At 39.4% G+C, this 20,013-nt stretch overlaps 2 protein-coding genes across 2 annotated transcripts in view; both read left to right on the top strand.

Moving 5' to 3' along the window:
- Positions 1–1,392, top strand: part of lrp2b (low density lipoprotein receptor-related protein 2b) — a 36,724-nt gene extending 35,332 nt beyond the window's left edge. The window contains exons 75-78 of the mRNA XM_068306166.1: positions 142–273; positions 568–657; positions 1,174–1,251; positions 1,360–1,392. Coding sequence (XP_068162267.1) covers positions 142–273; positions 568–657; positions 1,174–1,251; positions 1,360–1,392 — 333 coding nt within the window. The remainder of the gene's footprint in view (positions 1–141; positions 274–567; positions 658–1,173; positions 1,252–1,359) is intronic.
- A 2,455-nt stretch (positions 1,393–3,847) lies between these two features.
- mpp3b (MAGUK p55 scaffold protein 3b) lies at positions 3,848–19,998 on the top strand. Its single transcript, XM_068305417.1, has 20 exons — positions 3,848–3,987; positions 10,060–10,190; positions 10,414–10,532; positions 10,695–10,772; positions 10,941–11,021; positions 11,440–11,577; positions 12,442–12,523; positions 13,000–13,085; positions 13,198–13,272; positions 14,571–14,767; positions 14,847–14,911; positions 15,421–15,438; positions 15,698–15,739; positions 17,266–17,337; positions 17,548–17,706; positions 17,834–17,914; positions 18,477–18,570; positions 18,656–18,764; positions 19,206–19,322; positions 19,410–19,998. Exons 2-20 carry the CDS (start codon positions 10,154–10,156, stop codon positions 19,587–19,589), a joined length of 1,830 nt encoding a protein of 609 aa, XP_068161518.1. The 5' UTR covers positions 3,848–3,987; positions 10,060–10,153; the 3' UTR covers positions 19,590–19,998.
- Positions 19,999–20,013: the final 15 nt, after the last annotated feature.

Below are 20,013 nucleotides of genomic sequence, written 5' to 3'. Positions count from 1 at the left end.
GAATGAATGAATGAATGAATGAATGATTTCAGTGTTGTTTGGTGTGTATACGATAATGTAATGACGGAAGCAAATGTTTAATCAGTGACTCAGAGGAGCCGCAGTGTTTCTGGCTTCTTTTGTCTTGTTATCTGATGTCAGAATCCTTTTATGTCTGTATCCAAGGTGAATATGGAAGTTAAGAGTTTTGAGAATCCAGCATATGAAAGTGGAGAACAACCAGTTCTCAGAAGTGTGATACCAGCTACCTCTGCTCCTGATGAAGCAAACAAGGTCAATAAACAAAGAGCATTGTTTCTACATGTGTCATACACAAGTTTTTCTGCTTGTATATGACATCTTAAGGTTATGTTGCAAAGGGCAACATTGCAAGAATATGTCTATTGTTAGTGTTCAAACGTATTTGATAAACTTGTTGCCTTTGTTCTGCATTCTCCCTAGAGTTCCTTACTTTTGTATCTAAAATAGAAATACAATGCTAAGCCATGACAATTTGCTCAAACACAGTAACATATTTGGGTGTGTTTTGAATATCTCGGTCATGTAAGTGTGTGTTTCCTTCCTCAGGAGTACATTAATAGCCCTTTGTATGTAGAAGAAGTTCGAGTTGTGGGCACGCCGACAAATAATGTAAACAAACCAGCTGCTGCCAGTGAGGTCAGTTTCCATTTCATCACTAATATAACTTCACAACAGATGTTTTTCACATTCATTAGAAAATATCCAACATGAGTTGAATTTATTGTTCTGTACTTCACATTCTGTATTATTACATCCCGCGAAGCGGTGATGTATTGTAATTGTCAGTGTTTGTGTGTTTGTCCGTCCGTCCGTCCCTCTTTTTTGAAATCAGGGGTGTTACGATCTCTGACTTCCTTGGTCTGTTTTTTTTTGTTTATAATTCCTGTGTTATCTGTTTATGTGACCTTGTTTACTGCTGACTGAAACTAATTGCCCCTAGGGGAGAATAAAAATATCCTTGATCTTTGATCCTTGATAAGAAACGCAGAGGGAAAAAATTAAAATAGCAAACAAATCAAACAATAAACGAAATCATTTTTTAAGTAAATGTTTTTGCTCTTTCCTGAATGTACCACTGAGCACTTTTTGTTTTGTTGAGGTTTAACATGCTCTTAAGCCACTTTCATCTCTTCTGCCTTGCGGTCATTCAAGGAAGCGTTTGAAAATCCAGTATATGCTTCAGCCATAGAAGACTTAACCTCTGCTCAGCCAGCTACATCAAGTGCCGAGGTACCATAAACACACATGTGAAAATGTGAAAATAGGCAGCTTCATTAACCCATCTTCAAATCGATATTGTCGTTGCTTAAATTGTATTAATTATTTTTCTTTCTGCAGGAAAATGCGCCTGCTCCAGCTTCCAACATTTGAAGCAACATCAGAGATTAGACTGGACCATGTTTTAGGACTAAATTGTCATTTATTCACTTCATAAGATGTACAATTACTGGAGTAAGCCCACTGCAAAAGCATAGAATAGACAGGTAAATCAACAAATACAGTTTGTAGAAAGATATATATATATATATATAGTCTCACAAATGTTTTGAAAATTTATTTCAATGTAACTATTTGTAAGCAAATCTTGTCAGTTGTGATTTAATGTATGTATGATTCATTTAGTAAGTATATAAAGTTAATCAATGGTTTTACATGCTCTGTTCATTAATAATGGTTTTATATTAATCTAAATTTGAATTGTGAGAAAGTTAAACATTAAAGCAGCTACTATCATTATCCTGCATCAATAAAAGTGTAATGATTGGACTTAAAATTACATAAATATTCAGATTTTAAGCCCTTTAAAAGAAGTCTCTGATTCTTATCATTGATATAATCTTATATTTGCATTATAAACGGTGTTACTGTGAATAAATTATGGAGGAGTCTGTCAATATGAGACTTCCACTGGTACCATCCACTTATTTCATCACAGATACAACTCTGATTGTGATCCACTGAGCTGAGACAAAATACTTTGTCATCATCCATTTAATCACCGACAGCCACAGTTTAAGACTGTGACCATGGAGCAGTAATTCCGCTCCTTTCCACTCCCACAATCACAAGTGCCTGAACACATTAAGGTTTCTTGGAGGTTGCAACAACCAGGCCAACAAGATGAGGAAACGGACTAAAGAGAATATAAAGTCAGAGAAAGTGTAGAAGAGATGGACCACAGTATGTGGGGCTGTAAAGGGAGCACTGTCTGGTATGTTTTTAAATTGTGGTCCAGAATGATTTGTAGTTCCTGATTTCACGGTACTGGTGTCCAAGAAGGTGTCTCTGATCCTCTGCCAAATCATGCTATGTACCACTAACTGGTCACAAACATGGAAGGAAGAAATGAAAGGCAACGAGGGGCGGTATTAAAAACTATGCAGTTTACAACATACGTGCATGCTGTGCTTCCTTCAGGAGCCATCAGAATGATGCTACTCAAGAATATTCCATTGCTGAGATTTTCTCTATCCCAGAACAGTAACTATTACATCCAGCAAAGTGATGATGCATTTGTCAGTGTTTGTGTGTTGTCCATCTGTCCCTTTGTCCACCAAATATCTTCACAACCGTTACAGATAGAAAGATGAAAGAAAAAGCATATTATTCAGGCGGCAAAGGGGATGAGAATGAGATGATGACCTTGACCTTGACAAAACTAGGTCAAGGTCAAATTTCAACTTTTGTACATTGTTTTGAACATATTTCAGGAACTGGATAGATAGAAAGACGAAACAAAAGGCGTTATATTCAGGGAGCCAAGGGGATGAAAATTAGAGTGAGGTTACAAGTAGAAGAAATCAAGAAGGTGGAGGACTTTAGGTACTTAGGGTCAACAGTCCAGAGCAATGGAGAGTGTGGAAAAGAAGTGAAGAAGCGTGTACGGGAACGGGTGGAGAAAAGTGTCGGGTGTGATGTGTGATAGACGACTTTCAGCTAAAATGAAAGGAAAGGTGTATAAAACTGGTGAGACCAGCGATGTTGTTTGGTCTAGAGTCAGTGTCACTGATGAAAAGACAGGAGACAGAGCTGGAGGTAGCAGAGATGAAGATGCTGAGGTTCTCTTTGGGAGTGACCAGGATGGATAGAATCAGGAATGAGTACATCAGAGGGACAGCACATGTTAGAGGTTTTGGAGATAAAGTCAGAGAGGCCAGACTGAGATGGTTTGGACATGTCCAGAGGAGAGATAGTGAATATATTGGTAGAAGGATGCTGAGTTTTGAACTGCCAGGCAGGAGGCCTAGAGGAAGACCAAACGGGAGGTTTATGGATGTAGTGAAAGAGGACATGAAGGTAGTTGGTGTGAGGGAAGAGGATGCAAAAGACAGGGTTAGATGGAGGCAACTGATTCGCTGTGGTGACCCCTGAAGGGAAAAGCGGAAAGGAGGAGAAGAAGTGATCAACAAGATCCATGTTGTTCCTTTCGTATAGATAGATAGATAGATAGATAGATAGATAGATAGATACTTTATTAATCCCGGAGGAAATTGCATATATTTGGTGCATATCGTATGGCACAAAGTGTTCAAGCAAATTTGAAATCCATCCAAAATCCAAAATCCAAATTAACCCCACAAATTTTCCATCCGGCTGTATTTCAAACACAGCAGCAGCACAGCTTTCCTGTTTTGTAATTGTTGAATTGTAGATGTGGAAAATTACGAGGATGTCATGAAAGCAGCAAAGAGAGAGAGAGCGCGTGAGGGAGCGCGCGAGACGAGGGCGAGCGACTGGGGGGGGGGGAGGGGGGGGGCGGTCACTGAGACGCTGATTGGATGGAACTGAGGAAATAAAAGCCTCGTGTGTGGCAGTGAGATAGAGACGGAGAGAAACACAGAAAGAAACAAAGAAAGAGAGAGAGAGAGGAGCGGGAGCAGGACGGACTGGTGTTCTAACAGGTTTGGTGTCGCTCTGGAGAGGGACTACACATCAGAGACGCACGCAGTGACAGGAAACACCACGGTGAGTGTGATTTCAACTCCACAGCTCTTTACCACGCTGTTCATTTGTATGTGTCTGACAGAACTGGCAGCGTCAGCGGCACTGTTGGTGTTATTTTAAACAAAAAACAACAGCACAGGGTAACACCACCCTCCGCCACCTTTCTTTTTTTTCTTCTTTTACGCACGCACTCGTGTTGTTTCTAGCGGTTCTTGTAAAGCATGTGGATTTGTGAGGCTGCTGCAGGTCAATGGAGGCTGAGCATCACCTGTGGTTGATCTGCCGCTGATGGATGACAGCATTCCGTGCCCTCCTACACCGTCAGTCTTCATTAGCTAATTAAATGTCTAGAAATGTGTAGTTGTTGGACAGACCAGGATGGGGTGTTAACGTTTAATGGGTTCATGCGGTCTAATGTGAAGAGAAGTGATGCTGTCAAGGCCAGGGTTTAGAAAATACACACCAGTGTACTCAAATATGGTAATAATTTAAATATATTGATCCAAAAACTTAATTAGTTGCGTCTTTTGTGTAAAATATGGCTTGTATTTAAAGTTAAGCTTATTAAAGGATTAGACAATGAACTCATGACATCTTCTTAAATTTGGCCACTGACCAATAAAGATGACCAATATATGTAAAAATAAACATATTTCTAATTGTATTTACATAATCTGTGATATTACTGCCTTCATGACTCGGAAAAAATACACATATACCACATTATGATGTCCAAAGTGCAAGATGGAATCTTTTTATCACAACGATAACATTTTAATATATTTTCCCAGGTGACCAACATGATTGTCATCCCCCAAAATATATTTTGAGTGTTTAAATTCTGAAACAGTGTTGGGTTTTCTACACCTCAGACACAGGCAAATTCAATCATTCTACGGTAGAAGTGTTTCTTTGTCCTGTTGTGCCACAGAGTAGGTGTGACGAAGGTATCAGGAATAAATGTCCTTCGTTTGGTCTCTCAAAAAAAAAAGCAGTTTGCACTTTTGTTCTGCACCATTTTTTTCCAGTGTATTTTTATTCTCGAGTAAATAGAAGGCAAAATAAATGGCAAGGTTTTTATTCATGTTATTAAAAGAATACTTTTCAGTGCTGGGTCAACAGAATTATCTACTCAAGAATAATGCAAACTGATTCCATTTAAGTTCCATACACCATTTCAGCTGTTGAATGACTTTGGGTACATTTACAATGTTTTTTCATTAAGTAATCCAGTTTGCAGGACAGATTACTTGTTTTTACACAGTGTATTAGTGGATAGGCAGCATTTAATTACTTTGAGATGAGAAACTGTTAGGAGTTAATTTAGCTTAACTCTCAATATGTACATTTTTATTTCTAAACATTGTGAAATCTGGCATATCTAAATATATGATGTCAACCATGTGCGTGGCATGAAGGGACTACACACACATGTATACACAGAGTGGAGGGCAGATGGCATCAGCAGTGTGCCGGCAACCTCGCCCCACTCTGTCTTCCTCTTGGGACCGTCCAACAGCAAATGAATCTGACAAAGTGTGTGTGTGTGTGTGTGTGTGAGACTGGAAAGGCATGACGTCAAACTCTAAAAACAATGCCAGTATAATAAAATGTTACGCAGACTGCACTTGGCTTCAATTGTCTTGTGCCATATGATGAAGAATATCGATGAGGCAGAGCTGGAAAGGCACAAGGGACAAACCTGACCAACAGAAATTACACATAAAAATAAGGTGGAGTCATGGGTGTGTCATGTTTTTATTGTGATACTTGGCTTCTGAGGGATGAGGAGGAAAGTCTTCCTAATTCAGAGGCAACACAACGTGTACCTGAGGGCTGCCACTAGTCTGTAGACAAAAGACTGAGAAACTTGATAATAAATGGAATACATAGCTAACATGAATTGGAAATGGAGAAAGTAGATCAAATGTCAGAGGATTAGCAAAATTATTCTGATTTATCCGGATGGGTCTGAAAGTATTGGTCCCGAAGTCTGCATATTAAAACAAGAATATTTATACCCCAAATAAACGCTTTATCATCCATCACAAAACATTCAAGTAATTCTTTCAGTTTTGTTGTTATGCAGTTTTTAGTCTGGCTCAAAGCATCAATATCCATTCAACCTATCGTACACTGGATGTTAACCAAATGCTTGTTGAGGGATACTCGGCCTCATCCTTGCTACTATTCTCTTTTAATCTGCCACTGCTTTCTAATCTGTTTCTTTGTGTTCAATGAAATCCTCAGTTACGCACATAACGCCAGCACTGCCCTCTTAACACAAGGAGGCTGGATAATGCCACCATATGGCCAGCCGGTGGGAACCTTAAGTATTTAGACGAAATACTCCACGAGTGAGGGAAAGGGAGATAAAAAAGATTTTGGCTTTAAGCTCCGTTCAGTTTCTTGTAATTAGAGATGGTCTGATGGAAGGAGGAGACGGAGAGAAAGAAGGTCAGGGCAGAGGACTGAATGAAAACGGGAAAACGCAGATGAGTGACAGGATTTACTCTGAGCTGTTAGTGTTGTTGGCTTTTGTCAATGGAGTGGGGTTGTGATGACCAACAGATGGTTAAAAAAATCATTTGATTGCATGATGCAATTTTTTATGAAGATATAAAAAAGTTGAATTATATTTTAGATCGTCATGACTTAATTAAACAGATTAGTCATTCAGTTATTTTCACTGACAGCTCTTTGAAAATCGAGTAACCTTAGCTGTGCTAGCTGTGGGTGACTATCTCGGTAGCTTTCACATTTCCCTACTCTTGCTTTAGTTTTCCAATTGACCATCTTTGCTGACAGATAATCAGTTGTTTTTGGGCTTTCCATGAGGTACATGAGTTTGCAACAATTCTTATCCTTTAATAGACATTATTTGTGCTCCAATAATAGCTATTTTCTGACACTGGTTATAAAGTTTTCCCACTTTGTCATGCATATTTTGCTGAAGTAAAGTACTAAGCAGACAGTAAAATTACCACCTTGGCTCATGCTAGTTGAAACTATGTGGATTATCTAGGATACATGTATGTTTTGATTGATAATGTGCGGAATAGATTTTTTGAAAAATGTGTCACTTTGTCAATGTCACGCTGAGTGGGTCTCACATGCTGATGGTGGTGCAGCATTAGACCGAATCAATCTATTGATGCCTGATTTTATGTCACTTATAGGATCGGTTCAAGGGGGTGTGTTATGTTGTATGGTCCAGCTAAAGGAGAGTGCATTAATCTTATGACTGTACAGTAAATGAGCTGGAGATGCTAATATTTGCTGTACTTGACATAAAAAGTTAACAAAGGGGTAGAATAATTGTGTAAAGGGTAGCAGCAGTGAATGAGTGAATGAAAAGATGTTCTATTTCCCAGCCTGGCACAGAGGTAAGCAAACGGCACATTTCATAACATGTGGAACTATTCATGTAAATGATAGAATACTTTCAGATCTGAACAAAATTATGCAAATAGGTTGATGTCTTTGTCCTCCAGTGAGATGGTGAGTAATTTCAGTCTATGCTTGGAATAATACAATTAGCATCTCTGTGCTGTCTGACAATTAAAACATCTTATAGGTTCTTTAAGAACAGCTTTATAGTCTTATATTTCATCACCATCAACAGAGATAAATGAATGTTTTTCTTTTTAAACATGGCTCCAAGCCAAGGCTACTTAATCTCACTGTAACTTTGCCAAGATACCATCCTGCCTTCAGTCATTTTGTTTCCTGATCACTTTTATGGCAGCTGGTAGGTTTTCACCAACCCACAAGAAGGAAATGTGACCATGCAGCAAAAGAACAAAATACAGTTGCAATCACTGTTGTGATAAAGTTGTCAGAGTATTTGACAATATAAAAAAGATTGTTTTGAAAAATAAAGAGAAAACGTAAATTTTCTTCATTCAGTCCCATGTGGGTCTAACCGCTGTCAATATTGTAATGACTGTTGGTCCCATAATTGAATTCATCTGTCTGGATGACAGCTATGATAGATGGCCAGCATCCTAAACATATACTTCTAGCTTTTGTTGATAGATGTCAAGTATGTTGTATGTGTTGTAGTGACTGTAGCTGTCAGTGCTGTCAAAGGTATTTTTGTATAAAAGTCAAAACTTTGATGTATTATTTCATCGACATTGAAAGATCCTGAAAATTTTTGAAAACATCTCGGTGTGATCTTAAATAACACCAGAAACTAGCAAAATGCAATTCTTGTGAAAATTATGCCGACACGCCCCACTTGATGAGGACCCTTGTGGTCTCATCAGCCATGTGTCAAGAGTAGAGGTGTTTTTCTGGGTTGTTCATTTTGAATAGTTATATTTTTGTTTTTGCCATATTTATGAATTTTTGTGCACAAACATCATTCATTATATTAGTAAATACAGTATGTGTTTGTGCACCTGTGTCTGCACATATATATATATGTGTGTGTTGATATATTTGTAAGTACCTTTTTCTGCCTTGAAAAAAAGATGGAGAGAGTTTTGTCATACCTGACTGTTAAAATTCTTGTCATTAAGCACATGGTCTTCTTAAAGAAGATATGGGCAACTGAAGAATTTTGTTCATCTGCAGATGAAAAGCACACACTTAGAAGCTTGTAAAATTCTAATATTCAACCTTTATAAGATTCGGCTGGATTTAGAAGTTCTCTTCTCTCAAGCTCTGCAGAAAATGTCTAGACACAGGCGACACACCTGTCAGAATAGAAAAAGGAGACATCGCTGAAGCATAAATTGTACCACAGAAATCCACCATCAATGTCTTTGTTTTATGGAGCCTATCTGAGGTGGATTGAACTCAGCAGTGGATCGTCTGCATCCCTAATCAGATTCTGGTTTTTGTACCAAGATGGAGATGCCATTTTGCTGGTATAGATCGATGTGATTGAATAACTTCCCCTAAATAAATTGCTATTTGCCAGGCTCTTCATCCTGCAGACAAAAGGAACGCTAGTCTGAGAAAACTCCAAAGCACATACACCTGTCCTTTAATTACAACAAACCTCCCACACATGTCTGATAGCAGTCAAAGCCTCCCACCTACACAGCCAAGGGTTCCGAGACCAGCAGGTAGAAAGCAAGAGGAATATACTGTTGATGTCACCACAGACAGTTGACTGTGGGTCACTGAAGATCAGGGTGCTCTCAAAAATCCAGTAGCCCGTCTTCAGTCAGTTTTTCTGGAGTGAAGATGACCTGCTGTAATGTTGTGGCTGGTGTGCTTATTAATACTGACTCATAGAGTGGTTACTACATTATGCTCTGGATTACTAGAAAACTGTGTTGCATTTATTTATGCACACTGGTTAGAATAACTGATATTTTCCTTTTTGGATCAATTAAATATGATCTTATGTTTATGAAAAAGCTATTCTTGGAATAGCAGTTTTCTGTCAGTTGATTGTTTGCCTGTAGACTCTTTAAATATTTTACAATAAATTGCTTGTATTGTCCATCGGTGCATCTTGTAAATACTGGCATCATACAAATGGAAAAAGTCTCCACTGATTGTTCATGAGCGGGAAATTTGTGTTGATCAGACTGGAAATAAAACTGATCTGAAATCTAAGCATAAGGAGACTCCTATTGTTGCTAGGATGAAGTCATTGAACACTTTTAATTAATCCATGAGAAATGTGAGATGCACATGTGTGACATGAATGATCGCATTGGACAAAAAAAATATAATCTAATGCTCTCGTTGATAAGCAGTCACATTACTGTGTATCTGAAATGATGGGAATGCCTCTGCTATGAGACCAGTCATTATATTAAAACGGTAATGGGTTGATTCATCACTGTCAGGGCTTTGCTAGCCTGTTGCTCTTTTAGAAACATAACTAGATTTATATTTGAGAAATGACGGGCATTTATAAATGTCTTGCAAGGTCCTGAATCATGCATTTTATGTCATCTTCTCCAGTATAAGGTTGTAAATGTTCTGTAGTGTCAAAATGCATATTAAGTCTGTATATTTTAAACATCAACATGTGAAACAAAAAAATATACAGTACTTGCTGTTACAAAAACAATTTTTTGTATATATTTAGATTTAAGTTTCCATGTTTTTTTTTTTCTCTACCAGCAACATTTTCACCTATAGAACGACCACAGTGGAGGGAAATTTCTACCTTTGTTTCCCTCCCTCTTCCTCCTCCATCTCCGCCTTCCATCTCTGAATGATTGAATCCTTCGCCATCATGTCTGCAAGCACAGGTATGACAACATGCTTTATTTACAGCATGTATAAAGCATCCTCAAAAGTACAATGTTAAAGGAAAATGTTAAAAATTGTAATGAAGTGATTTTAATGTTGCACTGATGCCTTTCTATTGATTCGTTTTCATTATTGACTGTAACCTCATTGATTTCTTTGTCCATGGGACATGGTGCGTAATGATGCATTACTGTACAAGAGTAGTTATTTTCTGGTCTACAGGGCTGCATGAGACTCTGGCGCTGCTCACCTCTCAGCTACACCCTGATGCCAACCAAAAAGAAGACCTGGTTTTCCTCAGAAATGTCTTCAGTGAGAAGAGCCTCAGTTACCTCATGAAGGTACAGGATATCATGTTTGAATAGAAATGACATTTGTGAAATTCCTGCAATACTATATTTCGGGGATGCATAAGAAATATATTGTCCATGTTTGACCTTTACACAAACATGAAACCTCACGAAATTGTCTCCGTAGCAACATAAAAATGTCTTTCCCTCCAGATCCATGACAAACTGAGGCAGTATGAGAAACACAGCCCAGCTCCAGTTCTACACAGCGCCTCCTGTCTCGCAGATGATGTAAGTGCCATCTTTCCTCAATAGGGTTAAATAATGAATGTTAACTAATTTGAATAAATGCCCAGTCGACATTCATTATTATGCTGCTATGGTAATTTTTGCAAAGAAAACAATCAAATAACAAGCTTAACATTAGGGAATGCTTTATTTTCTCAATCTGTTCTGTAGCTGGCTGAAGAGCTTCAGAATGGAGCGCTGAAGGACGATGAGAGAGAACTGCTTCAGTTGCTGAGCACTCCTCACTTCAAGGTACACACTTGCACAAACCTACAACCTAGTTTTAATCATGTTAAGTTTTGTTCCTTTCCTCTCGTTCCTCTTCTGGTCTGACAAGCAGTACTTCTGACCACAGAGCTGCTTTGATTTTCCTCCAAGTTGATCATCTGAGGTGTAACTTGTCTTTACTCTTCCTCTTGTCCTCTAGACACTGAAGACTGCCAGGTTTCTCTTGTCAAGTGATTTTCAATTAGTAATAAGAAATAAGAAACGATGGCTGTGAAATGTGACTGGCTATTTACTGCTGCTCTTTATCTTTATTCACATATTCTGCACAAGCCACTTTTATGGTTTCTCTTCAGTGCAGTATTTGTTTTTCTTCTTGCTTTCTGTATTGTACTTGTTGTTCAAGCTCATAAAACCCTGCCCATCTGTGCATTGGCTCGTAAAGGCGGTGCTGTCAGCCCATGACACGGTGGCTCAAAAGAACTTTTACCCGGTGCTGCCATCACTGCCAGAGGATGTGGTCGATGACCTGGAGGAAGACTCGGTTAAGATTGTTCGACTGGTGAAGAACAAGGAGCCACTGGTGAGACAAACAGTAGCTCTCCCTGCCGTCGACCACTACTGTTCTTGTCCCTCAGTGGAGATCTTAAAGTTTCATTTACTATAATGGAGCAGCTTTAGGGCTATAGGGAGCTTGTGGGGGCAGATGTGTCTTTGTTGGATATTTATTAAAAAATTAGTCAAATCTCCAAGCAAAGGGCAAAAAATAGTTTTGGTTGCTGCTGAAGTGACATAAGCCCTGCAGCATCATGTGAGATTAGATGGCTTCAGTTCATTTTCATTTCTATCCTTCACCCACAAAAGGTGTTTGATTTGTTTTGCACCAGTGGGACTGCTTATCTCTGTGATGACATTTGTCACTTTTAATATCGTATGGAGATTAAATGTTGTTAAACTCTTGTCTAAAGAAATATTTGATATTTTAGAAAAATGTTTTTGGGCTGTGCGAGATCATTTCTATCCCTTTATGCAAAAGAGAAGCTACAGCTCTCCCCGACAGAGCCAGGCTGGGTGTTTCCCCATCCCTAGCCTTTATGCTAAAATAATCTGCCTATGCCCACTTTTAAATTAAGCATGCAGACGTGAAACATTTATTAAATCCCACTACAAAGTTGGCCAGTTGACCACTTCTTGTTTCATCTAGGTAAATGATTTACATACTTTTGACTGAAATCTATATGAAATTCAATCACAAGATTATTAGCATATCCAGAGCAGAGGACTTGAATTCATTTTCAAAGACCCTTGTTTGTGTATGAACTCTTGGTTTTTGATCATTCCAGCGAAATACAGTACGTACAAAGAGCAGCTCTTTACCACAGAGGACTGTGTAACCTCTAACTCAAGATCTGTTGTTTGGAATTCATTGTTGCATCTTTTCCACTAGGGAGCAACCATCAGGAGAGATGAGGCAACTGGGGCTATCATTGTGGCCAGAATCATGAAAGGAGGAGCAGCCGACCGCAGTGGTGAGGCTAACGGCTTTCAGCCAGATGTCATTTATCATTTGTATTTTGATATTTTACGGGAAAAAGGCAACACAATGAAATGGCCCAGCTGCCTCAAAATGATTAAATCGTAGAACCAAAGTGAAGTCATCTGAATGGTAACCATACACCCAAGTGGACCTTCCTGTCTCGACTCACACACAGGAGAGGGATTACGTCGTGCAACCTCATGAACTGTCCGAGATGAAATCCTTCAGATTAGTGCCACAAGATTGCATATTTTGAGATTAAAAACAAGGGTTGTTTCTGGCTGTTTGCCATGGAGATATTATTGACTTCATGCGAAAGGAAAGTTATTTTTATCCTTATCTGTAACTCATTAACTAAAAATACTATTAGTTGTACTCTATACTGTAATTTTCCTTTGCTCTATTTTCTTTGGATAGTTAATGTGTTTTCATCAGATTTGTGGGTGTGTGTTACGTTTGTGTTTCCAGGTCTGGTCCATGTCGGGGATGAGCTGCGAGAGGTCAACGGAAATCTGATAACCCACAAGAGGCCAGATGAAATTAGTCAGATTCTGGTAAAGGAAAAAAAGCATCACACTAGTTCAGACGCTGTATGATTAATCCCCGATGTCTTCGGTGCACTCTGGTTGTACTGGATGGTGATCATGCTCTGATATTTTTCATCAGTCCCAGTCACAAGGCTCCATCACGCTGAAAATTATCCCAGCCGTTGCAGAAGAAGACAAACTGAAGGAAAGCAGGGTGAGGACTCCCCGAGGACTCCAGAGTCGATAACAATTCCAAACTTGAAAATGATGTGGGGTTTATTCCTCATATGGGATCTTGATGTTTGTTCTTGAAGACAAGTGGCATTCACTAATTGATATTTTTATCGAAAGCAATAAATCTTGGAAACAGAAGGCTGGGCTCCATCTGAGGTGAACAAATCCAGTTATCAGCACTTCTCAGGGTCATGTTATGGTCTGTCAGACAAAACAAGACATGTTGTCCAACCTCACTGTAAAGCAAAAGGTTTTCACTGCTATTCTTACTTGGGCCATGTCCACATGTAACCGGGTCTTTTTGAAAACGCAACTTTTTTCCCACCACATAGAAAAAAATTTGCATCCACACATCGTTTTCAAAAAAAGTCTCTGTCCACACGTAACCAGACAAGTGCGTTGATCAACACCTTTTTGTAAGTAACTCCGTAACTACTTCGACAACAACAGGAGAATGGACCGGGACATGCAGAAATTCACGCCATGAATGAATTTTATTGTTATTATACATAAAAACAGTTCCATGGACAACGAGATAAGGACGATCCCCCCCAGGGGCATTTGTAGCTGGAGAAAAAGACTGGGCAAGTAAGAAATATATAAATAAACTTTGACGCTATTAAAGAAAAAAACAGAAAAAGAAATATTCAACTGTTAACCATGTTTGTCAACATTTTTGATATGGAACGGTTACATGTCAGAAAATAGCCGACTCAGTGTGAAGTAGCAGTAACGGATTTGACACAAGGTGACTAAACGACTGGACAATTGTTGCCACCAACAATTAACTACGTCCATTCTGTTTGTACATGTAGACATGGGTCACACACATGAAGTCACAGCAGTTTTTGTCGCAGGGAGACTTGCCTGGACCAAAAAACCTTTGGTTACAGCCGTCCACACAAACTCCCCCAACGTTTTCAAAAACCTCTGTTTTTGTCTCAGATATGTGTTGTCTTGTGGACGAAAGGCCTAACCGTAGGAGAAATGGTGTTCAAAAAGACCTGCCTACATGTGGATGGGGCCTAAGAGCCCTTGAGATCTGAGTAAAAGTTTGGCCCTTAAAGAATGGTACAGGTGTGGTATTGTTTTAATGTGGGGATAAAAAAAACCGAAGCGAGCTGGATTGTGACAACTGCAATCCAAATTTGGAAAGTTATGAGAGAAAAAGGTTCTGAATCTTCCTCCATCTGAGGTGCTTCTGTAGAAAACGCGCATTCACTTAAAGTCACATTTGTTTTTTCACATTTTTATGCTAAGCTATTCTTATCCCTAAAGTTGTACCTTCGGGCTTTGTTTGACTACACACCCTATGAGGACAAAGCCACCCCATGTCAAGAGGCAGGACTACCATTTAAGAGGGGAGACATTCTTCAGGTTGTTAGCCAGGAGGACACTACCTGGTGGCAGGCCAAGAAGGTGGCCGACTGCAACCTACGTGCTGCCCTAATTCCCTCCACACAGTTCCAAGAGAGGTAGTCGGCATCGACTCTGTTCTCAAATTACAAATGTATGGGATTTGAAATTTTTAAAGATTTTGCTCTATTTTCCCAGACGCCTGAAATACAGGATGAAAATGGGTTCTTTCCCTGCCACTGTGTTCCCAAAAGCTCCAACATGTAAGCCTATTTAATTTCTGCAGTCCTAAAAACGGTATATGCATAAATGCACAACAAGCTTAGACCTACAGATGCAGCGTGTATTGTCTTAAATCTCATTTCACCGGGGAGATAAAGAAAGGGAGATTATAGAAAGAACATGGATTTTGAAGTTAATCTCTAAAAGATAAATAAATAATCCATCGCCTAATTTTCTAATACAATCCGAGAGTAAAATAAAGCAAAGTGGCTTGAAAAACAACTCCCCTAGATGTGGTAGAAATGCTGGGGGTTTTTTGACAAATGTTAGAAAATTTCTTTTTATGGATGATAAAATAACATTTTTGATGTTAAGTAAAATAAGATCACACTATTTACCTTTGACCGTTACAAAATAAAGTTTGACAGGAACCGCTCTTTGAATAAATGCCCTTCAGAATCACGATCAAATAGCATTGCAGTTTAGGTTTTGTAATATCCTGTCACTCTTTCGTAATTTTGTGTGTTATTCTTTGCAATGCTAACTTCAGATGATTGTGCTGAAAGAGGTACGTGGACAGACCATTCGAACATGTTAGAAAATCATCCCCGCCTTGTTGTTGTTCTCAGAATTTCTAAATGAAATTCACTCAGCTCCTCATCTAAAACTCCAGATTCAGTTTGGGTTCCCTAATTTGCCTATTTTTTTTTTAACCTTTTAATAGTTGCCTTTATCCCCCAATCTTAGTAGTTACAACGTTTAACCTCAACCCCATCCTCTCCTTCCTCGGCTTACCTTGTCTTCTCTCCCTGCCTGTCGTCCTACAGAAGACTGTGACAGTGACGGTGGTCTGAATGGAAAAGACGTAGGTGAGCAGGCGCCGTCAATGAGTGAATACAGCAGTATCTCATTTCTGCTTGATCTGTGTGCTCATTCATCCCTTTTTGTTCATGAGGCTTTCTAATCAATGCTTTGGCTTAGTGAGGAAAGGCTTTCAAACACAGAAACCAAATCACAAAAGTTGAGTTTTTTCTTTGAGCGTTGATCTTAATATGATTTCTTCATATAGACTGCTTGGCCAAAAAAAAAAGTTGCCACCAAAAAAAGGTCACATTTTAATATTTTGTTGGACTGCCTTTAGCTTTGATTACGACTATCATTCACCACGGTATTATTTTGATAAGCTACTCCAATGTCACAAGATTTATTTCCATCCAGTGTTGCAATAATTTTTCACAAAGATCTTACATTGATGACCACTGTGCAAAGCCTTCTGGGAATCCTGGGAATATGGCCATGCCACCAGGAAAGAAAAAATCCATTGATGGAATAACCTGGTCATTCGGTATATTCAGGTAGTTGGCTGACCTCATTCTTTAAACATCTACTGTTGCTGAACCTGGACCTGACCAACTGCAGCAAACCCAGATCATAACATCGCCCCCACAGGGTTGTTCAGTAGGGTATGATGGGTGTTTCACTTCTGCCTCTCTTCTTACCCTTACCTGTCACTCTGGAACAGGGTAAATCTGGACTCGTCAGACCACATGACCTTTCGTTGCTCCAGAGTCCAATATTTATGCTCCGTAGCAAATAAAGCCTTTTTTCCCAGTTAGCCTCATTGATTAGTGTTTTTCTTGAGGCTCACAGCTGTTCAGCCCCAATCCCTTGAGTTCCCTTCACGTTGTACATGTGGACATACTCTCTCATACTGTATACTCAGTACTTAAAAGATGTCAGTTCAGTAAGTGTATATTGACGGATACAGAATTTTTAACTGCACCAGCAAGATAAAGATGGATATCTGCAGACAAAATGTAATGTTTTCCATGAAATTCATGACATTTACTGCAGATTATGTGTACTCCTGACTTGTGCTTTAGTGCCAAGATTATCTAAAAGGCTACCAACAAAAAACATGAACAATGACTTAAATGTCAAAGGCAGCAACAGGCAACGAAAAGTCAACTACAATGAAACAATAGTCTGGATTTTGATTTGGTCTGGCGAGTCTGATGGATTAACAATGTTACAAAAAAATTAGAAGATTGGTTGTCATATTCCGCTAAGACACTCTAAAGTGTGATGTTTTTTTGGGCTACACATATTAAATTGACTGGACTTAAAGCTGTTGTATTGAGGCTGAAATGAGCTGAATGTGTGCTAGGATTAGGAATAAGTGATTGTGCGTTTGGGGTGTTCTTTGCTTTGTATAAAAACCTGGTGGTGGGCTCTGTGTGCCGTCTGCTGCAGACACTGCACGTGGCCTCTCCTCATGTGTCTTGCTAAAGTTGCTTTGCTTGTGTTTGATTCAGAAGCACAAAGCATGTATTGCGTTCTACTTTCAGTTATGTTCATGACATTTAATTCTACTGGATGAATGGTCTAATATGAGCTGCAGTTTCTTCCAAAAGTAAAGCAGGTCCTGCTTTCTGCGGCCATGCTTTCTCATGGGATTTTTACTCAGGTACTCTTGCTGATTTCTAATAGTGTCTGTGTTCATGATGTGAGGCACAGGACTTTAAATTTAATCAGGGATGAATTTTAAATGGATGGAATTGTTAGATTACCTCTTTAAGTGTGTAACAGTTTTTTTCTGTGTGAAACTGCAATAGACTTTTAAAGAAATTTAGTGTGTGAATCTCAGCCCAGCTTACATTTGCATGTTTTCCCATAGCTGGACTGCGCAGAAGCTTCAACCCCAGGAAAGATTGGCCAAGTTCACCGGCAGAGCCTCGAACTCAGAATTACAATCACACAGGGCTCCTGATATACGAAGAAGTAACACAATATCTTTCCCGGCCCGGTGAAAGGCCTCGTCTAATTGTGCTGATTGGTATGTCAACGGATGGGGAGCAGGAGCGGCCACAATTTTAAAAAAAACAAACTCAAAATGCTGTAGATGTTATCAGCTGTTCATCTCGTCGTCACATGATGTCTATTCAGTGAATCTGTGTTCACAGGTTCCCTGGGAGCTCGGATTAGTGAGCTCAAACAGAAGGCAATTGCAGAAAACCCTCACCATTTAGGTTTGGCCGTACCACGTAAGTTTTTGTGCCTTTCATTTAATTGTGTGGCTTTTCTACTTTGTTATATATGTGGTTAAGATGCTGTGGTAGATGTAATGCTGGCCTTCGAAGTATATAGGGATATTAAATATATGATATAAAACCACCTTATATCTGTATTAGCTTTTCCCACACTCTTACAGATTGTTTAACGAGTTTTTAAGTTTTTCTTTAATACACAGAAGTACGTTTTGTCCGTGAGTCTCGGAAAGCAGTGTACTTCTGGATGCTGTCAGCCAATAGAATGCGTGTACGGTATCATGTGACTACCTCCTAAAAATCCGCGATGAAGCCGGGCATCTTAAAGCTCGAATACGCGAGGGATTACTGTACAGGTGTTATGATGTGAAACAAAACATTAAGTATTTCCTACAAGTTCAGCAACTTCAACACAGAGGTCTAGCTAGCGTAACCTGGATGGCTGAGAATCTTTACAAATATCTATCAGTTCAAGGAAATACATGACACTTGTAATATTTATGCATGTTTTATAACTGCAGTATAAATCATAGAACCACTTTTTCTTGTGTGCCTGAAGATACCACTCGAGCCAGGAAGTGTCATGAGAAAGAAGGAGTGGAGTACCACTTCATCTCCAGAGCAGCCTTTGAGGCCGACATCCAGAACGGCAAGTGAGTACTGGACTGCTGAGCGTCTGTGATATTAATGAACATCTCTTTGCAGTTCTGATTAATTCATGACACTGTTGTATTTCAGATTTATTGAGTCTGGAGAGTATAAAGATAATCTGTATGGCACCAGTCTGGAGTCCATTCACAAGGTTTTGAATCAAAACAAGGTCTGCCTGGTGGATCTCCAACCAGAGGTCAGTATCTCGGCAGCACAGTGAACTCATCTCATTATGTCTTTACCTGACCGGTAATAATACTTTTAATTCAGTGCACATGTGCATCCATGTTCTGATTGCATATTCAGGACTAATTCCAGACTCGTGGCCAGAGTAGTCATGAAGGAGAATTTTTTTTAATAAGCGATCAATCTCTTCAGTTTTTGGATCTGCCACCACAAATCCAGTCTGAGAGTCAGGAATAAAATGTGACCAAAAAAAATAACTTTCTGGATTTAACCGACACATCAGCATTTATCTCCGAGAACTCTGGGACTCTCCAGACTAAAGTATCTGAACCTGATGCCTTTTTGAGTCCTATTTGTTGCACACTTGTGATTCTCAGGTGGAATCTGTACAGAACCAAAGATGGTGTTCCAGCTGCCTGGTGAACTGAATGCATTTATTTTCCACATGCAGGCACTGAAAACTCTACGAACAGCAGAGTTCAAACCATATGTCATCTTTGTAAGGCCCCACATTTATGATCAAAGGAAACCACTCGGCTCATCTTGCTCCCTCAGCTTAGGGGTCACGGTGAGATTCACAAAAACTTGAATGAACAATAAGTTTGAACAAGTCATAAGAACTGTAAACAAGTTTTTTTTCAACCTTGTGCCGTAGGAAGAGGACCTACAGGAAATGAAACATTCAGCCGATAAGATGGACGAGTGTTACGGCCACTGGGTGGACTACGTTCTGGTGAAGGAGGACCCAGCCAGTGCCTTGGCTGAGCTTCAAGTCATTCTGGAGAGGGTGCAGATGGTGCCCCAGTGGGTGCCTGTGTCCTGGGTGAGAAGCTAACCTGGAACTGGACTGGTCCAGCTTGGATCAGTGGACCATATGTGTGAGGACAGAAAACTATGGGAGGCCTTCTAAGTGTCTGAGCGATCCAGCATTTCCTGCATGCTGACCATTCCAGATACTTGTGATAGTTGGCTAAAGTCAGCTTCAAAACATCTGCAGTTACCAAAAGCCATTTTCATAAGTCTGAACATCATTTGTTTCAGATCCTTGTGTTAAATGATTCTGTAAAAATGTACCATGTCTGTATAAGTGGTCTGACAGGTGTACGTGAATAGCAAAGATCTGTTATGTGAGATGTCTTACTATGACAGCAGCTAAGTGAGGTGCCAAATCCAGTTCTAAAGATATTTATCTACTGAACCTAGACTGTCTTGTCACTGTTAACTTGAAAGTTTCAATTAAATACGATTGGCAAATAGAA

The sequence above is a fragment of the Antennarius striatus genome, chromosome 21, assembly GCF_040054535.1.
Source record: "Antennarius striatus isolate MH-2024 chromosome 21, ASM4005453v1, whole genome shotgun sequence".
Classification (NCBI taxonomy): domain Eukaryota; kingdom Metazoa; phylum Chordata; class Actinopteri; order Lophiiformes; family Antennariidae; genus Antennarius; species Antennarius striatus.
The sequence above is the reverse complement of the archived record's forward strand: the minus strand, read 5'-3'. Positions and strand labels throughout refer to the sequence as shown.

Coding starts and splice junctions, on each gene's coding strand:
- mpp3b (XM_068305417.1), top strand. CDS start 10,154: ATGATTGAATCCTTCGCCATCATGTCTGCAAGCACAG. Junction 11,022..11,439: donor TGAGCACTCCTCACTTCAAG/GTACACACTTGC, acceptor TGGCTCGTAAAG/GCGGTGCTGTCAGCCCATGA. Junction 18,765..19,205: donor TGGTGGATCTCCAACCAGAG/GTCAGTATCTCG, acceptor TTCCACATGCAG/GCACTGAAAACTCTACGAAC.